Consider the following 21471-nt stretch of genomic DNA (forward strand, 5'->3'; position numbering starts at 1 on the left):
AGGACACCCCCAGTTTCGTTTCTGGGGCTGCAGGCTGCAGCTGGTGGAACAAAGCCTGGTCTTGGACAAGTAGAGAAGTGTCCTGGGCCCAGACTGGTCAGCATGGACAGGCTCTGCCATCCCCTTCTCCAGATGGCCCTAGCAGACCACTCTCTCCCAGACCGTCTGTGTAGTCTGGGTTTTAACCCCTGCCCTCTTTTTGGGTGAAGGGCCGCTCTGAAAGCCCTAGGCTGAGGGCAGAGAGGTTGGACCAGGGACCATGGCCGGGGGGTTCTGGGGTGCCACTGGTTTCTAAGGAAGAAACTCCAGGCAAAGCTAGTAAACAACCTGGTCTTTTATTTGCCCAAGGCCAGCTGTTGCAGGCACTGAGGCCCCAAGACTTCCAGAAGGCATGGAGGGAGGAGGGGCAAACCACCCTGCCTACCAGGTGCTGCCTGCCCCCATCCTGCTTCCTGCAGGAGGTGGGAAAGGAGATCAAGTCTACATTTGTGCCATCAAGGATCACGCCCGCTTTCAGATACTTATAAATATTCAGTTGCTGTTGAGGAGGAAACTGAGGCCCTCTGACCCCTCAGGCCTCTATGTGCCAGTCCAAGCTTCTGCCTGCTCCTCGCTCTCTCCCTCTCCAGAACGAGCTGCAGGCAGCCTTTTGCTGGGGGAGGGTCTTAGGAGCCCATCTGGTGGCCTGTGTGTGGGGGGAAGGCCAGCCAGGGTCAAGGGCTGGGGATGGGGGAGCAGGAGGAGGGGTGTGGTTGGGAGAGCAGCTGCTGGGAGGGGGGAGTCAGCACTGAATAGGGGACCCCAGCTGGGGTTCCATAATGATATCAGTGGGGGACAGCCAGAGCCCTCTGCTGTCTAGATGGGGAAACTGAGGCAGAGACTCCTCCTATCTTGGAGAAGGGAGGGGCCTCCTATCAGCTATCCCGGTCCATTCATCTTCCTCATGAAGACACCAGAGCCCGGGAATAGAGTGCCTTGTCAGGGGTCACTCAGTGTTTGGACTGAGACACAAGAAGTAGACAGCAGCTGGGTCACCTGGCCAGGGAGCCCCCTCCTGTTACAACAAACCAGAGGGGGACCCTCCCCCACCTCGGCTGCTGGTGGGGGAGGCAGGGCTGAGCCCGCCGGCCCCCACTCACGTGCCGGAGAAAGGCTCATTTTTAGCACCTGGCCTCTTTTCCCTGCCTGGAGGGAGCTCGGGGGACAGAGCCGGGAAGAAGGCGGCCAAGGGGGACAGGGAGACCTGGAAGCGGGGCCCCAGGGGATGTCCGACTGTGCTCCTCTCCCCAGCCCACGGGAGCCTGGGCACAGAGCGGGGTCCTCAGCCGCCGTGCAGCGTGGATATGAAGAGGATGCTGTCCTGATCCTGCAGCTGGTAGTCCAGCTCGCCCTGGCCCAGGAGAGAGAGGAGGAGACCATTAGGGGCTTCTCCTCAGCTGGAGGAGGGGGCCTGGCCACTTTGGGAGAGGAGGAGAGAATCTACCAGAAAAATGGGGGCCCTGCATATTAACCTGCAAATCTTCAGGAAGAAGGAGAGGGCGTCACCTCCCCCAGCTCCCTGCTCCTTCCTCCCTGGGGCAGGACAGTTCAGTGGCCCCGGTTTAGAAGCCAAGTGGGACACGGGGCTAGTCAGCTATGCCCGCCGGGCCTGATGGAAGACCCAAGACTGTCCTGGGGCAGCAGTGAGGGGAGGGATGTCTCCTGAGGTACTGACCAGTAGTTCCCAGTCCGCATCGTTAATCAGCACCAGAATTCCTGGCCGCCTGTGGGAAAGAGGGTGTGAGCAGCAGGGAGGGAAGGACGGGAAGTAGTCGGCAGCAGGGGGCAGAGGCTGAGACCCTTGGGCTGGAGGACAATGTAGTGGGACCTTGTCCTCCTGAGGTTCGAATTTAAAAGCACCCAGGAAGTGGAGGGGACACTGAATCTAAAGGAAACCAGGCTAGTCATAGCCTTTGGGATCATCTGGAAAATGGGTACGAATTCCAACACCACCTCCCAGACCACAGACAACTCATTTTGATTCTCTGAGCACCAGTTTCCTCATCTGAAAATGGCACAAGTTACACAGCCATCTTCCCAGGTCTGCGCCAGGATGAGCCGGGACGGTGCGTGTTAGGCGCCTGCCCGCCTGTGTCTATGCCGGTAACCACTAGCGGCAGCATATTTTTCCAGGAGTCTCACCTCACTCTCTGGGGCCTCCAACAGGCCCGTCCTGGAGCAGAGGCTCTCTTGGCTCCTTGGAATCAGGGAAGGCTGCCCGGGGCCTCAAGCACCCACAAGTCCGAGAGCAGCCCATCCTGGTGGAAAGCAGGGGAGGCTGACAACCGGACAGGTACTCTCCTGGCCCCTGCTCGCAATAGCCCAGGGAGTGCTACTGTCCTTGGCAGGGGGGTGACCTCCATGACGGCCGGACCATGACCTGAGCCAGGGCTTGAACGGCAGCCTTAGCCCCGGCTGGTGACCTCTGCATCAAGGGGATAATGACTGGGACCCACTAGTGCCTTGCCCACCTCTCTTACACATTAGGCTGCCTTCTTGCAGAAGCAGAGTGACTTCCTGGCACAGGGAGCGTGCCTCTTTTCCCAGGAGGCTGGGCTAGGTCTGGGACAGGTCAAGAAGCTCTCGGCTAGGGATAGGGGTGTGCTCACCCCAGTGCACGTGTGTGTGTGCACCTGCGTGTGTGCACATGTGCACAGTGATGCCCTGGAATTTCAGACCTGTGCTCTCCAGTACGGTATCTCTGAGGCACTATTTGCATTTCTAGGGCTCCAGAGACTCATGTGCTTAGCAGCTACTACAAGGAACAGCACAGAATACACAGCATTTCCAGCATCACAAGAAGTTCTACGGGACAACCAGAGCCCCAGACTGTCGAGGGATGCAAGGGACTGTGGGCAGCATCTTTTTCTCAGGAATTCCTGTATGGAGAGAGTAGCTGAGACCCAGAGATGGAGGGAGGATAATGGGGAGAACAGGACTCCGAGAAGGCTGTGGGTGAACCCAAGGACAGGGGCTCAAACCTACCCCCCCCACACCCCCACCTGACCTCAAGGAAGAAAGGGACTCACACGCTGTCTCCCTGGATGAACAACTCTGGCCGCTCTTTTAGCAAATTCTTCTTGATCCAGACAAGGAGATCCCGGATGACCCCTAGAGACAAAGGCACAGAACGAACTCGTGTCAAACCCCAACGATTCCCGGCCCCCAGAGCCTTGCCTGGATCAGAAGGAAGGGAACATGGGGCGTAAGGGGCCGCCTTGAGACCAGGCTCTCATGGCCCTGGACTTGCAGATTCCCAGAGTGAGGAAGGGGGTCAGAGGACCAGCATCCTGCCAGAAAGGCCTTCAGAGAAAGTGGTGCTGCTCAGAGCTGAAAGAGGCGACAGGCCCTCCTGATAGACGGGCTCCTGAAGGGCCCTGAAGGACCCCTCCACCTTCTCTCTCCAGCCAGTCCCAGATGGGGAGGACTCAGCTTTGCTCTCAGGGGGTCTGCATATATTTTCCTTTGTGAGGGAAGAAAAACAATTGCTGAGCCGATAACATCAGTTAATTTCCTCTGGCAGAAGGACAGAAGGATCCTTCACCAGCCAGAGCCGCTGACAAATCACTGTCCTGCTACCCCCAGCTTCACAGAGCTCCCCCCAGGCCGGGGACGGCCACCCTGAAGAGGCACGAGGTTCAGCTTGGACACTGAGACCAGCCCGTCGGGGGGTTCCAGGACAGCCACTGAGCTCTAGGCACACCACATGGAGGTTCTGAGCCACCTGTGCCCTGATCACCTCTCCTCTCCTAGGAACAGGGTCCCAGACCACAGCACACTGACAGCTGCCTCCATAAACTCCTCAAGGCCCACGGCTCTCGACCATCCAGTCCTCCAACAGATGTCCCTGAGGCTGCAGGAGTTCCTTCTCTCCCCGAGACCACTTGAGGGCTGAAGGCCCAGCCACCTCCATCCTGACTTAGTCTCCCAGAGGGGTCTGCTGTCCTGGACCCACGCATGAGCAGAGCTCAGGGGTGAAGCTGGAGATGGGCCCAGGCAGTGTCTTGGTTTCTCTGCACAGAGCGACAGCCCCAACCTGCTGCTGCGGGAAAGGCTGCTTGGCCGAGAAGCTCCACTCTGGCCCAGTCTCGGCCCAGTGGTGTGTCTCCACCACAGAACCGGCCTTGGCCAGAGTTCTGGACCATTCTCCCTGCATGCCATCTTCCTGGGAGGCCGGCAGGCTGCCCCCGGGATGGCCCCGTTCACTCTGCTCCATGCCAACTTCCCCGGATCATCCGCCAGCGGAGCACAGGGCCATGGGCAGAGTGTCCAAGATCTGAGGCTGCAGCCTTTCGGTTGTAATTCCTGCTTTTAAACAAAGCAGATTGGAGTCCTCATGGTCCCTGGAGTGGGCAGGGGGTGCAGAGTGTCGCCTCCAACTAGCTGCAGTCCATTCGGACTCCTGGCTGGGTTCCCTGCCGAGGCCTGGTTTCAGAGGCTCCCCCTCGGCCTCCATCTTGGCACTGTCTGGTGGGCCGCCAGCCCATACATCTTGTGGCCGCTCGATACGGCCGCCGGGGTTTGACACATCCATCAGCCAGCCGCGGCAGGCGCGGTTGTGCCTGTGTGTGTGGAGGAGCCGAGAGGCGCCGGGCAGTGCCTGGCCCCAGGGCCACCAGCTGCACCTCCACGGCCCCGGCTGGCCTGTACAGAATCAGGACCCAGTTGGGTTAAGGGCCTGGTCTCCCTCCAAAAGGAGGGGGCTTCTGCTCCACTCTGGGCGGCTGGGGGAAGGGGAGGGAGAGCTAGTGGTCATGTTGGGGTCATCCGAGAGATGGCACCATCATGGAGTCCCAGAGGGGTGGACTGGGGGGTGAGTCTGCTGTCGGTATAGGCTCATTTATCATGATGCTCCTCTTTGCTGAGGTCACTCCCTCCCTCCTCTGTGCCCCCCAGGCCTGCCCACATTCTTGATAGCCTGTTTCCATGGTGAGGTCGCTGTATTGTTCCCCCATGCCTGGATTTGGGGGTGGGGAGAGCTGGAACTCTTACTCGCTGCTCCCTTCGCAGGGAGGCCTTGCAAGGGCCACTCGGCCTGGCCTGAAACACACCCCCAGGGACATCTTGCTAGGCTTGCTGAGGCCCAGACAATATGCAAATAGCTTCCAAGCCAGATGGTCGGCTTCCAAAGGCGCCCAGGGGAGGAGGAAGGGTTAAGCAGAGTCGGGGACTGGTGGCTCTGGGGGATCTCCAGTTCACCTTCCCCCTCTAGGTCCTCCTGCCTTCCCACTTCCACTGAGGGTGGCTTCTCTCCTGGGATCCCATGCAGTCGTTCACAAAGCAAATATTTATTGAGCAACTACTATGTGCCAGGTGCTAGAAGACGGCAGACGTAGAGCCCACCCTCAGGGAGTTAACAGGCTAGCAGGGGAGACGGCCACCACTGATTGAATTAGTTGCCATAAAGGCTATCTCCTTAGTGCAGGGGCAGGAAAACTGTTCTGAGATGTTCGGGGTGATGCTGAGGCCTGAAGGATGAGTAGAGCGGGACGGAGAAGCACCCTGGGCAGAAGAAGGAACATACATAAAGCTCTGAGGCAAGATGGGATCGGCAGGTTCAAGGTAACAGAATGGAGAAGACAAGAAGATCAGCACGAGAGGAGGCCAGAGCAGTCGCCAGGGGCTGGACCATGCAAGGCGTGCGGGGCCTTGAGATAGGTCTGCTCTGCAAGAGGCCTCTCCTTCCTCGTGAACCCCAAATGTGCTCCGTGTTTCTCTGGTAACACGCAGTATCAAGATCCAGCTCAAATGCACACATGACCGTTATGAACTGGAGTGTGTCCCGAGGACCCGGCACTGGCCCCCAGCACACAGCACCGAGTCTCACGTAAAGAACCTGCCCGTGATGTCCGCTGACATGTGGACAACTGCAGAGCAGGGAGGAGAGGTTGAGAACCGAGACAGTCCTGGTTCTGGGTTTGAGCTATTACTTCCTGAAGGTGCAGGAGAGATCCCCCAGAGCCACCAGTCCCTGACTCTGCTTAACCCTTCCTTGGCCACGGGGTTCTCTTGAGCCTCAGCTTCCTTCCCTGGGAAGCGGGAAGGGTAAGAATGCCAGTAACAGGGGTATCGTGAGGACCACGTAAGATGATCCACATGGGGCTCCCAGCACCTCCATGCCATAATCGTTCTGTGATCCAGAGGAGAAACCTGTACCCTCTGCCTTCTCTCAATGTCCTAAGCTTCTGCAGGCTCTGCGCAGGCCCCTGGCCCCCTGGGGATTCTGTCTGGACAGCCTGGCAGGTGGGGTTCACTCATCGGCTAGTTCTGGGACTGGCTGGGGCTTTCCAGGGGACCCAAGACCTTGCCATCAGAAGCAGAAAAGGCGGTGAAGGAATGGGGGGATGAGGAATGGTGAGAGGGCCCCAGACACTGGCCTTCCCTCCATTTTATTTAATTATTTATAAAAATCGTTTTATTGATTTATTTTTTTTCAAGTAACCTCTATATCCAACGTGGGACTTGAACTCACGACCCCAAGATCAAGAGTCTGATGTTCTGCTGACTGAGCCAGCCAGGTGGCCCCTTCCCTCCGTTTTGGATGTTCAGAGCCCTAACATGCTCCCTGACAACCCAGACGGAAGGAATCCCATTCTGAGGCTGAGGGGGACCCAGAACACAAGCGCCAGATGAGCACCCAATATGAGGTCTCCGGTGAGGAAGCCTGGCCTGAGCACTCAGCTGCTGCTCTGCGACAGGGTGGCCAAGGCCTGGGCTTCTGGAGCCAGAAGACCCTGGGCTGCTTGTTGCCAGATGCCCTGGGCAGTAAGTCACCCCGCCTTTCGCTCTCAGGGTCAGCCTCTGACTAATGGGGACAGCAACCCAAACCTCAAACCATTGCTGGTTCAGGCACAAGGCAGCAGCATGCCCCGTGGAGTGTCCAACACACACGACAATGTCCATTTGGCCACAGTGACTCAGGCTCCTTACCCTCTTGGCTGACAGCTGCCGGCAAAGGGGCACCATGCACACCACTCTTAGGAAGCACCTACAGAAGCTCCTGCCAGGACTGCCCGCTCCAGTAGACTGTCCTTGTCTGGGGATACTGACCCTCCCCTGTGGCAGGGCTCCTCCACCGGTGTCCATCCTAGCTTCTAAGGCTGAAAAGGTCTTATCTATTATTGAACCCCAACTGCAAGAGACCCACATCCAGCCTCTCTTGGATGACCTCCAGGGAGAGCTTTTCTCCTAACCAGAAATCTGTCTTCCTGACACTCCCCGCAAGGAGCCTTGCTGGTCCATGGTGACCACGCCAACAAAGGCGGCCCCTCTTCCCCACGCCACTCAGATCTGGGAGAGCTGGTTCCCCTAAGTCTTCTCCTCCATAAGGTTAAACTGCTCCAGTTCCCACCAAGTCCACCAGGCTCCAGGCTCTTCTGGGAGCCCACCCCAGGCCTTAGTTGAAAAGGGAGAAGAAAGAGCAGGGATGGGGGGAGTAAAGGAGAAGAGAGGGTAGAGGGAACATCAGAGGGTCCATTTACAAGTGAATGGGGCTAAGAATGGAGCAGTTTGTGGGCTAAACTGGCCTCAGAAGGAGGTTTACAGATGTGCAGGGGACGCTCCTCATTGTTTAATTAAGCAGAAAGTGGATCTTTTCAAAAGCAATTTTGCACAGGGACTGGGAGGGGTTGGGGGAGAGGAGGGCGGTGGGGAGGGGATCAGCAAACAGGCCCCAGAGCAGAGAAAGGAACAGCTGGCCCCAGAGAGGCTGTGAAATGCATGCTAAGCAGTTTAAAGCGCCGGGAGCTCCAGCTCCCAGGCCAGCCACCCTGCAATACAAAGGCAAGGCAGAGGGAGAAGGGCAGGGAAAGGTGAGGCCTGGTGTCTCCTCCTGGGGACCAGGGCAGGTAAGGCCCACACAGGGACAGTCAGTCTGTCTCCCCTGCCGTTTTGGGTTTGCTCCAGGCCACTGACCCATCACAGGCTGGGAGCCTTGCACTGAAGAGACCTTGATGCCTAAAAACCGGCCCCCAGTGGCCACAATGTCCGAAACTGATGGCGCCGACCAACCCCTGCCAATCAAGGAGATGGCCTGTCCTCAGAGATGGCTGTTAGGACGTCCCCCTCGATAAGCACACTTCTCACCAACAACACATCCTCACGTCCAGAATTGTGTACTCAGATCTGGAAACAACTTTTCTGAACTGTGGCTGTGCAACGGGTAACCAGCTCAAAAAAGACTAACTCTGGCCCGATGTCCCGTTTCACAGATGGGAAAAAAGAGACCCACAGAAGTAAGGGATCTGCAAACATGTACTGCCGGAGCTCCTCGGGCAGGCTCGCCCCCTTCGGTCTTGCCCATCCTCTTTTCCCAAGTTGGCTGGGTTAGAAGCTCTCCCCTGGCCCGGGACCCAGGGCCCTGGAGTCCCCTTGTTTGTGAGACTTGTCTCAATCCATAATCTTATGGTTGCTATTTTCTCAGCCGGAGTCTCCAAGACCTGCTTGGCCAAGTGGCAGCCCCTGGGCTGGGAAGGCTGCCAGGCGACAGAGCTGGGCACGGGCCGGGGGGAAGAGTGAGACTCTGCCGGCGGCACCCGCTGGGCTCCTGTGTGCCAGGGTGATGCCTGGCAGCTGCCAGCCGGCTCTGCGGCTGCGCTGTGACCTACACCTCTGGGCACAGCAGGGCAAACACGGGACCAGGGATGGAAACCCACAGCCAAGGGCCCAGAGACTAAGTCAAGGGGCCATTTCAGCTTCTCTCCCATGCCTGCTTCTCTGCCACCCCAGAGGTGGGAGGGAAGCCCCAGCTATCTGCTAAGCAGTGAAGGAGGAGGAGAGATCAGCTACCTGGGTCTTAGCCCCGCCTCCCTACTCAGATAACTCTGGACAGGTCTCTCTCTCTCTCTGAGGTTTGGTTTCCCTGATCATGTATAATATCTACTGGGGTCATTACAAAAATTAAAGTAAGTAGCTATTGAAGGCATGAATGAACGAATGAACGAACGGACGAGCAAATGAAAAGTGCAGAAACCGGAAAATACACTGCAGGCGTGAGAGGTCACGGGGCTCGGGGAGTTCATGGCGCCATGCGAGGACTTCGGAGACCCTGAAATCGGGTTCTAAATCCCAGCTCAGCCGTTTAAATAACTGCATGGTGTGGACTAAGACCCTTGACATCTCTGAGTTGGGATTTCCAGTTTTTTAAAATGGGAACAGTAATGGCGACCACCATCTAAGAATCTGTGACAATACTTGCACAAGCAACTAAGGCTGTGCCTGCCATGCCCAACAGCCCGTGGTCCTCTTCACACTGGCCCTTCTTCGGTTCCTGGACTGAAGGCCACCCTGAGGCCGCTGACCTGGAGGCCCTCACAAGAGCCACCCCCTCTGCCTGGAATGGGCCCCCTGCACCTCTGCTCTCCCTCCCAACTTATCAGGCTGGCTGCTTTCTACCCTTCGGGCCTTCACCTCAAAGTCACCCCCTTCAAGGCCTTCCCTCACCACATGTTCTCCTTCGAAACACCTGTCTGCTTTCCTCACGCCAATGCCCACCACATTCGGTGTTTCCTGGTTTGCAGCCTGCCTCCACTTCCGCTACATTCCATGCAGGGCAAGAACCGCGAGTGTTTTGCTCACCACCGTGTGCCCAGCAGCTAGCACTGTGCCTGATACAAAGAAGGCACCAGAACAAGATCTGGCAACCACAGCCTCGGAGTGAGCACTTCTTCCAGCTCTGGCCCACGGCGGCCGTTCAGCCACTGAATGAATGACAGCAGCTGGAGTCACTAAGCCTGGGGACGTCCGCGCCACGCAAACGCAGGGGAAATGAATCCTAACTCCTGAGGCTTCACTAACTTCCCAGCCAGGTCTTTACGGCTGGATCTCTGAGAGGCTTCTTCTGAGAGCCCCTCGTGCCCTCCCCAGGCTGTGTGTGGCCGTCTGTCTAACGAAGAAATATCTTCCTGGGTCTTCCCCCAGTGGGGACGCACGCTGTCCCTCAGACCTGACATTTCACCCCAGCTCGCGCCCACTTCCAGGTCAAGGACAGCAGCGTCCTGTGCTTTGGTCAATGTCCCCCAGGCTCGGAATGGGGCACACAGACACCCCCTCCCCACCACTTTGCCCCTGCTCCCCAACCCAAGGGAGGGTCACAGACAGCCTTGGCAGCCAGTGAATTTGGGCAACTGTTTGGGTCCCAGCAGATGTGTGTCCAGCTCCAGAAGAACGACCATTTCTCATCTGCCCGCATCCATGAACCCCAGTCCCCTGCCTCCTCATAGGACTGATTTTCCCTCCCCGCCGCCAGAAGTATCTCAGCCCGAGGTGGAGATGGGCTCCCATTCCTAAGTGTCCTGTTCCTGTGAGGACCCACTGCCAGGGCTGCTGAGCACCTCTGGGGTTGCGATGCCCAGGCTCCTGCCTCTGGGCTACATGGACATGGACCCAGCTGGACGCCTGCAGGTTACCTCTTCGAACCCCACCCCGCAGTGTGAAGGCAGGAACTGGCTCATATTCGCACATCTCCCCGGTGCCTGGCTCGTGGTCTGTCACACAGGAGGTGCTCAGTACAACTTGCGAAAGGAAGATGAACTTGGGTTTGGATGGACAAATGAAAAAACCCAAGTGTGTCCCTTAGTTGATGTCCCTATCCTCTCCGGCTGGATACTTCCCGCCTCATCTAAATCCTCTCACCGTGTGAGTCCATCCACACTGTTCCATCCTTGCTAAAGGTGACTCCCTTCACGAGGACACCACTCTGCTTGCCATCGAATAACAACAGAGATGCATGCTATAGCTTTTAGCGCGTAAGGACTTCCGTTCCTACCGCGTATGTAAAGACACTAATGCTCAGAGAGGTGAGGCTCTGCCGGGCCTGAGGTTTTAAGGAGATGCAGACTCCAGTATGTCTGAATAAAGAACCTGCATCTATAAGGACTAAGCTACGTTATGTTCCTCCTGCAAAGCGGGCTCCTCCCAGAGAGCACAGGGCAAGGGTACTCTGGTGATATCTCTTCCTTACTCTCCTCCCACTGGCCAGGGAGAGCCTACCCATTCCCTCTGGCACAGGGCCTGCTCAGTGGCCCCCAGAGAGGGGCTCGGGAAGCGCATACTCACAGGGCTCCTCCTGTCCAGGTAAGGTGACCTGATGTTTCTTTACGCCGTCAAAAAGGAGCTCCGCGCCGCCTCTGCAAAGGAGGGCCAGAGAAAGACAGCCAGGTGAGCTCCTGCAAAAACCTAGCCGAGACTGAGAACTGAGGAGGGAGGGGGCTGACACGAGAAGCCCAAGAGATGCACAGACCAAGGCCCAGGGACAGCTCGAGTACAAGTACAAGGATGTGACTGATTCGCACACGTGACTTCCTGATGTGGACACGTGGGATGTAAATAACTTCTACCGATGATCAGGCACCCAAGTTTGCAGAGTCTCATTTTGACTCCTCTGCTTTCTCAAGAGGCAGCTCAGTATATGGGTGTGGGCACAAGCTTTGGAGCCCTTGCCCTGAGATGGAGACCGCGCGTCACCTCTACCGGATGCCCAGACCCCGGGCACGTGACGTCGTGTTCCCAAGTCTCAATCTCTTTCTATCTACACAAATGTTGAGGAACCAGCATCAGACATGATGGAGACCCTGTGTGTTGAAGGGTTTCCGCTGGCCAGGCGTGGGTCTGAAATGTCACTGCTCACTGCTGTGCCACTCACTGCTGGCCTGGTGGGCACACCACAGTGCTGCAGGCTGAGACTCCACGGGGCTGGGCAATAACTTTGCCATTTACTAGAACTCTCTTCATCTCATTTCATCCGCAGAGCATCCCAGGTAAGGAGGAAGGGAGGCAAACATTATCAGTCCCATCCAATGGAGAAACAGACCGAGGCCCAGAGACGTTAACTGACTTGTCCAAAGTCATACAAGCAGTGGCTGAAGTAAGATCTAAATTCCAACTGATTTCTGCTCAGCCCCAGCAACTTTGGCAGAAAGAAAACCAGACTCCGCAAAGGTCAGAAAGCCTCTTGAAGGCAGATCTTGGTTCACTTCCGTATGCCAGGAGCCGGCCAAGGGGAAGCTGGGACACAGAGATGACTGGAGCCAAGTCCAGAAGCTGCGGCTTATGATGAGGACACCAGGGCTCTTTCAATGCCCCATAGTGCTTCTTCCTCTGGGTCTCCTGATTCCCATCTCAGACTTCACGTGGATCTTAACTGAGAAGGCCTTAACAGACTTGTGATGGATGTGACGCTTCCCACCCCGCCACCCTTTCCCAATTTCAGAGAACAGAGATGTCCTGAGACAGTCCACTGGGAGGCAAAGGCAAGGCAAGCATTGTCATGGGGGAAACATGGGGCGACTGTCATCTAAACAAGGTCACGCTTTGTTGATGCAGAAATGTGGAGGGGGAGAGGAGGCCCATCTGTGGCCGCGCGCAGGGCCATTTCAGCTGCAGGCCTGCACAGAGCCTCCATTTATCCCCTTCCAAGAGCCTCGTTCTCTCCTGGGTGGGGGCTGGCACATGCAGCAGCTGGGGTGGGGGAGGGTGACAGGCAAGGGGCTTAGGAGTTGGGGGTCAGAGAAGAGGGGTGGGAACTGGAGGCACTGGGACCAAGGCAAACAACCAAGAGTGGCCAAACCTGGTGGTACCAGGCTCAGAGGCCAAGGCTGTTTTTCCCTTTGCAAGCGGAGAATGGAAGAAGCAGTCTCGCTCAGAGTGACCTGTCACCACTGGGTTCACTGGGCCCCCAAGGGAGGGGTTGGCATTTCTACTGCCAGCGCATCTGGAGGGGAGGAAGGTGAACACCCAGCCTCTGGAGAGATTCAGGAAGGCGGGCAAGGGGCCTGTTTTGGTCACAGAAGAGAACCAAAGCCAGACATTCTGATGTCCTCCAGGGTCTGCTGTTCAAACTCAGCTAAAGAGTTACATCTGAAGCTACTTCATCTTCCCTCCACCCCCTAATTCCTGATGGGAGTGTTTGCTGGTACTAGTGGCTGGTACAGATGATCCCCAAACTGCCCTCACTGTTTCTAGCTTATCTCCATCAGCTCATCTCATGTATTTTTTGTTTTGTTTAATTTCCCTTCTACCTGCTAGACTATAAGCTCTGCCTACTACAGGGTCTGACACACAGTAGGCACTCAAGAAATATTTGCCGAATAAATGAAAATGCCCATTTCTCCTTCTTCTCTGGCCTCGATGGCCCTACCTCCCTTTGCCAACACCGACCAGTCTCAGGAAGAAGGAAAGGGATGATAATCCCACATCTGGACTGCAGGAACACACAACACATCTCCACTGCATACTTTGAATCTTGTGTGATAGGAGAAGATTTGCTGCTCAGGACAGTTCAGGAAGCACAACAAAGGATGGCAGAACTGGTTCCTGACAAGAGAGTGAAAGGTGTGAGAGGTCTTCTAGAGAGTCTGTCAAAGCTGGCGGGACTGACAGAACCACGTCTGCTCAGGGGAAAGAGGCAAAATCCTAACTAGACTCTTCAAGGACCAGAGTGGCCCTCAAGAGACAGAAGGGAGAGGATGATGGGCAAGGCAGTTTCTTTGCAAATCTGCTCAGGTTCACAGTGATGGGTGAAGGAAATCCACCAAGAAATGTAGATAATGAAAGAGAAGCTAAGGGCGAAACATGCACTGGGACAAAGAGAGAAGGAAACTGGGTTTGGCATACATCTTAGACAGTCCTGCTTCCTGAGAAGGTGCCGCCATTCTCCTGGGATGCTGTGTCAGTGACAGGAGGTGTTGGAGATGGGGAGACAGGGTAGGAAAGTTGCGGGGCTCACTCTTGTTCTTAGGGGTGAGGGAGGCTGAAGCTAGAGATATTTAGGCTAAAAAAAGGGGTAATTAAGTTAGTCCGTAAACTCTGGAAGGCAGGGGCCATATCTTCCTCATAGTAGGACTGACCACTGCTGCCAGCACAGTACCTGGCAGACACATTCGGGATGAACAAATACCATGGCTGACTCAGTAAGAATGAAAAGTAAGCGCACTCCAGATAAACCTTAACACTGGCAGCCTGCAGCTTCTCCCTTTTCAGGAGAGGTCAAAACAGCAGGGATCCTCCTAGAACATCCAAGCTATGAGGCCTGGAGGAGGGTGGGTGTAGAGCTGAGCCAAGGGTCAGTGAAGCGAAATAGACCGGAGGCCAGACCAGTATCGTTCTCACTGGACCCATGGGGCCAGACAATATTGTCAATTAAAACGCAGTTAACATTCATGAGACTACTCCCTTATTCTAACGGACAGAAACACTGAACACTGGAGGACATGGACAGAGTTCTATTTATCTTTGTATCCTCAGTGCCTGGCTCACTGCCTGGCACATGATAGGCACTCAATAAATAGTTACTGAATGGACTATCCAATGAAGGGAAAACATGAAAGAAACTGCGGGCACCCAATGGAAGGAAAGGCATTTACGGGTAGAGGTTTTAGATTCCCGTTTCAGACTTCCCCTTTCATATAAGCCTTGGCCTGTTTATCTTCACACACACGTGCACACACACATCTAGTCCTGGCTTTTCCCATGTGACCCTAATTCTACCACCCATCTATTGGGTCTCAGTTTCTTTGCCTTCACTCTAAGCTCTGTGGTCTTTCTCAGCTCTGAAATTACATGACAAATCTGTCTGTAAAGGACAGAACATATTGGATTGAGGAGACTTTCTCCCTGATCTAGGTTTCTTCAGCTGCTGGTGTGTGTGCCCCAATCCCGCTCCTCTCGTCTCACGCATGCGGTCCTGTCAACTTAGCCTCCTCCACTGTGCTCTTTATTTATCCCCATATTTCCATCTGACTCAAGATCTGCAGAAGGCTATCAGCAAGTTTATCCTGAAGATCCTGAAAGGGCTTCAGGTCTGTTTAACACTCCCAAATCTTGAAAAAGAGAAGGAGTCCCGTCTTGGCTACGTATCCCAAGAGAAAGAGGTTCTAGTAACCGTGCAATAAACTGCTGTCCAGGGGAAGAAATCTGGGGGTGAAGGGTGATCCTTCTCGGTTCTAGGAGCTCAGATGCCAGACACACGGGCCTGGTCCAAAACGGGATTATCAAGGAAGGTAAGGAGGCCGCCAGCTAACCGTCACGCTTAGTGGGTCCGGCAAGGCACAGGGCACTGAGGAGTGCCCAAAGGGCACCTCCACGCCTGGCCTTGCGCCTCTATTCCCGGACATACGGCCCCGTCGCCAAGGGAGACCGAGCCTCTCAGACTCTCCGAGGCGGGTGGCGTAGCTCTGGGAAGGCGCCGGGAGCCTCAGCGATTCGGTCGTGACGGGGCCCAAAGCAGAGGGAGGGGAGTTCCGGCCCGACGACTTCAATCCATCCCCACGGCGCCCCAGTTCAGCGACTCACCCGAACTCCACCTCCACTGACAAGGGCGCTGCCATGTTGAGGAAGCCGAGCTCACAGGAAATTCCCATCAACTTCCGGCGCTCCCGCCCCACTTCCGGTCGCTGTGGACGGAAGAGGCGGCACCCAGGGAGCCATTCTCCGCAGCTATTGGAGGAAGGCCGGGAGCAAGGACCGGAGCCGGGTAGGTCCCGGCGCTGCTGGAGGCTCTTGGCTTGGTCTCCCTCTGCCTTTTAGTGAGCGTTTCAGAGGGCTGGGGGGGTGGGGGCGGCGCCTTGTGCGAGCCACAGCGTGGCGGGAGCCCGGGCATCTTCGCACAGTACCTGTGAGCCACGTTACAAATCTCTCTTAGGTCCGCACAGCGCTTGGGGAGCACATCCATTCGTCTTGACTTGAATTGTAAGCGACTGCAAATCTTTATTTCCAGCCTAGCAATCTCTCCTGAGCTGTTGAGTCGCTGTCCATCCGCCCCTTTGGTTATCGATTTGGGTTTTACTCACTCAATAGATATTTCTTGCCGGTCCTCCGTGCACCAGTCATCTTGGTGACTGCTATCGGTGCAGTGGTGAACGCGATGGGCGAGGTTCGTGCCTTTAGGGCATTCACAGGCTAGTGGGCGAAGATGGCTGTAATCAAATAAACGAACTAATCATACTAATAAATATAAAATCTCAAACCGGAGGAAGTGATCTGAAGTGACACGAACTTCAAAAAAGAAAACACACTGGGCTGGATCCGAACTGCGCTCCAAAGCCTGAATAAAGTAGGTGGATGTGAGGGGTAGAGAAACCTCTGGGAGCATTCCAGTAAGGAGAACGGAAGATGCAAAGGCTCTGGGTGGGAAACCATGCTGAAGCTCCCCAAGAAGGGAAATAGGAAGTTGGGGGAAGCAGAAGGCATGGCAAGAGATGAGGCTAGAAAGGGGGCAGGGGCCAAATCATACCTTGGGAGCCAGGTAAGAATTTCAGTCTCTGTTCTAAGAGCAGTGGGAGGTCTATGAAAGGTTTGGGGGAAAGGGGTGACATTTGAACTATGTTTTAAAATATGCTTACCTGGGGCACCTGGATGGCTCAGTCCGTTGAGCATCTGACTTAATTTCAGTTCAGGTCATGATCTTAGGATCCTGAGATCCAACCCCGAGTAGGGCTCTGAGCTCATCAGGTGTCTGCTTCAGATTCCCACTCTCCCTATTCCTCTGCCCCTCTCCCCACTCATGTGCAGTCTCTCTTAAATAAATAAATCTTAGGGCGCCTGAGTGGCTCAGTGGGTTAAGCCGCTGCCTTCGGCTCGGGTCATGATCTCAGGGTCCTGGGATCGAGTCCCGCATCGGGCTCTCTGCTCGGCAGGGAGCCTGCTTCCTCCTCTCTCTCTCTGCCTGCCTCTCTGCCTACTTGTGATCTCTATCTGTCAAATAAATAAAATCTTTAAAAAAAAAATAAATCTTAAACAAAAACAAAAACAAAAAAAACTAGGGGCGCCTGGGTAGCTCAGTCATTAAGCATCTGCCTTCGGCTCAGGTCATGATTCCAGGATCCTGGGATCGAGCCCCGAATTGAGATCCCTGCTCAGTGGAATGCCTGCTTCTGCCTCTCCCACTCCCCCTGCTTCTGTTCCCTCTCTTGCCCTGTCTGTCTCTGTCAATTAAAAAAAATAAATAAAATCTTTTAAAAAAGAAAAAAACTAAAAAAGTAAAATAAAATATCCTTACTTGCTGCAGTATAAATGGTTTGAAGGAGAACAAGGAAGATGGGAGACCACTAGAGCTTGTTACAAAAGCCCAGGGGAGAAATTAGAGTAACACAAATGTCCCAGGGTGTCCAAACCACCTTCCAAATTGAACTCAGCATTGGTAGCCTACAGTGGGGTAGCCTGATGGTCAACGGTGGAATGATATAATGGTTAAGGGCAAGGAGTTCAGGGCGCCCGCCTGGCACAGTCAGGCTTTTGATTTTTTGGCTTTGGCCATGATTTCGGAGTTGTAAGATTGAATCCTGGACCAGGCTCTGTGCTCAGCAAGGAGTTGGCTTGAGATTTCACCTCCCTCTGGCCCTTCCCCCACTCATTCTCTCTAGCTCTAATAAGTAAAATCTTTAAAAAAAAAGGGGGGGGACGCCTGCGTGACTCAGTGGGTTAGAGCCTTTGCCTTCAGCTCCAGTCATGATCCCAGGGTCCTGGGATCGAGCCCCACATCAGGCTCTCTGCTCAGCAGGGAGCCTGCTTCCTCCTCTCTGCCTACTAGTGATCTCTGTCAAATAAATAAAATCTAAAAAAAAAAAAAAAAAAAAAGCAGCAGCAGCTAGGCATTCACCTGCCAGCTTTATACCAGGTCCCACCACTTCTGGCTGTTTTCTTTTTTAAGATTTTATTTATTTATTTGACAGAGATCACAAGTAGGCAGAGAGAGAGGGAGGAAGCAGGCTCCCTGCAGAGCAGAGAGCCCGATGTGGGGCTCGATCCCAGGACCCTGGGATCATGACCTGAGCCAAAGGCAGAGGCTTTAACCCACTGAGCCACCCAGGTGCCCCTAGCTGTTTTCTTTAAGTAAGTCCCTTAACTTACATGTTTGTGCCTCAGTTTCCTCATCTGTAAAATAGGGATAACAACAACCCCTAACTCAATAGGGTTGTAGCAAGGACTAACTGAGTTCTAGGCACATGCCTCTTTCCCTAAAATAGGTCCTATCCTCTGTTCCCCATTTCAAGGATACGACTGCCACCCACTGAAACATTCAAGCAAGAAACTTTGGACATTGTTCTGAATTCTCTCCCATATTCAAATCACCAATTTGGATTCATCTCCTGTCTAAGCTGATTTTGCAACCCTTCCTCCCCCGGTCTTCGACCACCACCAGCACCCGGCACCTGTACCTGTGGCTCTGCCTGCCTCCTACCTCCCTCATTCTGGCCTTGACTTCACTGTACAGTTTGACTCCATGGAGAACCCTGAGCCATTTCAATCTATTAGGCACAGTTCCAGGGCACTGGCAAAGTGAGGACAAATGAGACAGAGCCCTGGTCCTCAAAGGGCACAAAGGAATCCTGCGGTAAATGGTTAGGCCCCACGTGTACCATGCTGTGCGGGTTGGTCACTTTCCCTCTTTGGAACTGAGTTTCCCCAATCTTTAAAGAAGGTTGGGGCCCAAATGATCTAAGGTACTTTCAGCAAAAATATTCTAAGATTCTTCCATTAGACCCAGCTCCTGCAGGGCAGAAATCTTGCTTGATTCCTCTTTGATCCTTGGCTTGAGGTAAAGAGCTTTGTAATCGTAGGGGTTTGGTTAAGTGTGGGATGAGAGTGAGTGAACACATACCACTCCCCACTCAAAGTCATTCACTGGCTTTTTGCCAACAAGATAAGGGCATTCCTAGAAGGTGTTCAGAGCCCTTGAGCCTCTGATCTCAGCTCACCCTCTATGCATTGAGTATCTTCTCATCCTGGGAACTGTCCCCTCCTGGGGCTGGAACTCGAGAGCTAGGGAGCATTTGAAGGGCGCCAGCCATCTGACAAACATTCTCTAAGCGCCTATTAAGTGCCAGGCCCAGTGCTGGTGCTGGGAACACAATAGTGAAAAAAAACAACAGGTCCCCGCCCTTCTGGGGCTGTTCTAGGAGAAGATACAGATGTAAAAATGGACCATGCCGTGTGATCAGTGTTCTAAAGGGGGAGGATAGGGCCCTGGGGGATCTGGAGGAGGGCCCTAATCCAGCACTGGTATCAGGGGATGGCTTCCCCGGAAATCACACCTAAGCCCAAATCCAAAGGAATGGTAGGTGGGAGAGGTCACCTAGGAAGAGGGCATCTTCCCACATCTCAACAGACAGGGATTCCTCTAGCTTCTTGCTTAGTCCCAGAGATAGGAGTTCCATTCTGGGTAAATCAGCCTGTTCTAGGGGTGCCTGGGGGTCTCAGTCTGGGTGATCATCTGCCTTCCACTCAGGTCGTGATCCTGAAGTCCCTGGATCAAGCCCTATGGCCTCTGCTCATCAGGGAGTCTGCTTCTCCCTCTCCCTTTCTCAAATAAAAGTTAAAATCATCATCATTACCATCATCAGCCCATGTTGTGAATGCCTGGGTCTCAGAAAATCCTTCTGACCTGAAGCCTACCCCACTCAACCTTTTTTTTTTTTTTTTTTTTAAAACAGAGAGCACAGGTAGGCAGAGAGGCAGGCAGAGAAGGGGAGGGGGGAAAGCAGGCTCCCAGCTGAGCAGTGAGCCCGAGGCAGGGCTTGATCCCAGGACTCTGGAATCATGACCTGAGCCGAAGGCAGAGGCTTAACCCACTGAGCCACCCAGACGCCCCTACCCACTCAACCTCTTAATTAGTAACAATATTAGTTTAATATATTCATTCAGGGAATGTTTATTGAATGCCCACCTCACACCTGCTAGGTGCTGTACATGCACTGCCTGACAGCTCATGGGGACTACTCTTATCCCCATTTTCTGAAGGAGAAAATCGAGGCTCAGAACCAGTGGTTTGCTCACGGGCCCTAAGTGTCGGGCCTCAATCCCAGGTTGTAGCGCCTTCAGCATCACTGACCCCAGGGGCCTCCCGTTGGGTCCGGATCACCCAAATGCCTTCCCTGGGATCTATGCAGAAGAAGGGCTTGGGCCCCATCCCCAGTCGCCTCCAGCAGTCCGGTCAGCCCGGGCGTTGGCCTCCAGCCCCTCAGAAGCAACCGGGGAGACAATGGCAGGGTCTGCAGGGGGGAGCTGAGGGCGCGGGTGCCCCCCTGCCTGCTGCCCTTTGTCTTCCCGCCTGCTCCCCTCGTGCGCCCCGGGAGGCTGGGAGGCGCCTCTCGCAGGCTTCCTCCTCCCATTCTTGTGCTAATTGGGTGTCAAGCTGAGATCAGTGAGAAAGAAATCCGCCCAGGCTCGGGTTAAACTGCCGCCAAAGACGAGGGCTGAGTCCGGAATATCATTAGGCTGGGAGGAAGCAGGGCCCCCTCCTCGGGGGGAGGGGCCAGCCATGCATTCAGGCCCCTTTGAAAGTCACTTGGTCACCCCCTCCCTTACACCCACCGCCTCAATGGGCCCCTCTGAGGTATTTAACCTTCTTCCCAGGGATTGAAACTGATACGCCAAGCACTGGCCTGGTCGGCCACTTGCCCGTCCTGAGGGCGGTAGGACCTCCGGGGATGTTCGAGGCGGGGGAGCCCTGGCGCTGTGGCAGATGGCAATATTGAGGCTCGGGGAAGGGGGTTTGCAGCCCAGCGCTGCCATTCACGGGCTCTGTGGTCTAGGGAGAGATTTTGCCTCCCAGAGCCTCAGATTCCTCATCTGCGGAATGGGGATGAAAATAGCAGCTGCTTTGTGGTATGGATTTCAAGGACCGAGGCACAGAGCACGTTGCAAAGCGCCTGGCACAGAGGAGGGTCTCCATTCGAGGTGGCCGTTAGTAAGTCTAAGGAAGTGGGTTTGACCCAATGCAGGGACCTCCTAGCCTGGCCTGGTCTCCGGAATTGCACGCAAGGACAAGTGCCCACAAAGGGCTCGTTTTTCATATCTTCCTTCAGTTCTGCCCCACCCCTGACCCACACTCCCCTGCAGCCTCCCTGCTCCCCGTGATCTCTGCTCGCCACGCACTCCCAGGCCTTTTGTCTGGGACACTCTTCTCTCCCCAGTTTTGGATACCTCTTCCTTGAAAACCTCCCTGACCAGGAAACAGGGTTGCCCGCCTCACCTGGGTGCTGGGTTAATAGAGGTACAGCTAACACCACACACACTCTGCCTCTTCACTCGCCAGCTCCCTCTCCCGTCCCCAGTCCCCAGGCTCCCTGGTCTGTCTTGTTCAAACCGCGCACCGCCTCTGCCGCACCACCGCCCCCCCCCGCCCCCCTGCTCCCCCTACCCCGCCTTTACAGTCTGCTCCATAGATGAACTTACACGGCACTTTGTAAACCATGAAACACCATATAAACGTCAGGAAACGCCCAATAAGCAGTAGCTGCCGTTAACTTCACAAGCACACACTGAGATCTGCTGCGTGTGCGTGAGGACTCACACAGCTGTGGTGAGGATGATCGGAGGCCGATGGGAGAGCTCCCAAGGCCCTTCAAGGGGGTTTGGGGGATCGGTGTGGAAGTGGTCAACTCAGGCCTAGTCTGGGGTCTTAACACCTGAATATAGATCTTTTTAAAATCTTGT

At 54.9% G+C, this 21471-nt stretch overlaps 1 protein-coding gene across 3 annotated transcripts; it reads right to left on the reverse strand.

The window, feature by feature from the left end:
• Positions 1–316: 316 nt before the first annotated feature.
• URM1 (ubiquitin related modifier 1) lies at positions 317–15401 on the reverse strand. Of its 3 annotated transcripts, XR_006386362.1 has the most exons (6): positions 15328–15401; positions 11095–11165; positions 3069–3150; positions 2182–2297; positions 1715–1763; positions 1360–1390 (listed from the first exon to the last, which is right to left on the reverse strand). XR_006386362.1 is itself a non-coding variant. In XM_044264777.1 (5 exons), exons 1-5 carry the CDS (start codon positions 15393–15395, stop codon positions 1322–1324), a joined length of 339 nt encoding a protein of 112 aa, XP_044120712.1. In that variant the 5' UTR covers positions 15396–15401; the 3' UTR covers positions 317–1321. The 3 variants fall into 3 exon arrangements, 1 of the variants encoding a protein (XP_044120712.1); XM_044264777.1 differs by lacking the exon at positions 2182–2297 and having other exon boundaries at positions 317–1390; XR_006386363.1 differs by lacking the exon at positions 2182–2297 and having other exon boundaries at positions 1366–1390; positions 3047–3150.
• Positions 15402–21471: the final 6070 nt, after the last annotated feature.

This window comes from Neovison vison, chromosome 9, assembly GCF_020171115.1.
Source record: "Neovison vison isolate M4711 chromosome 9, ASM_NN_V1, whole genome shotgun sequence".
Classification (NCBI taxonomy): domain Eukaryota; kingdom Metazoa; phylum Chordata; class Mammalia; order Carnivora; family Mustelidae; genus Neogale; species Neogale vison.

Bases quoted from the DNA above. Each gene is read 5' to 3' on its own strand.
- URM1 (XM_044264777.1), bottom strand. From the start codon at position 15,395: ATGGGAATTTCCTGTGAGCTCGGCTTCCTCAACATGGCAGCGCCCTTG. The intron at 11,166-15,327 runs GTGAGTCGCTGA...CCTCCTTTGCAG, and splicing joins TCAGTGGAGGTGGAGTTCGG to AGGCGGCGCGGAGCTCCTTT. The intron at 1,391-1,714 runs GTCAGTACCTCA...CTCCTGGGCCAG, and splicing joins ATGCGGACTGGGAACTACTG to GGCGAGCTGGACTACCAGCT.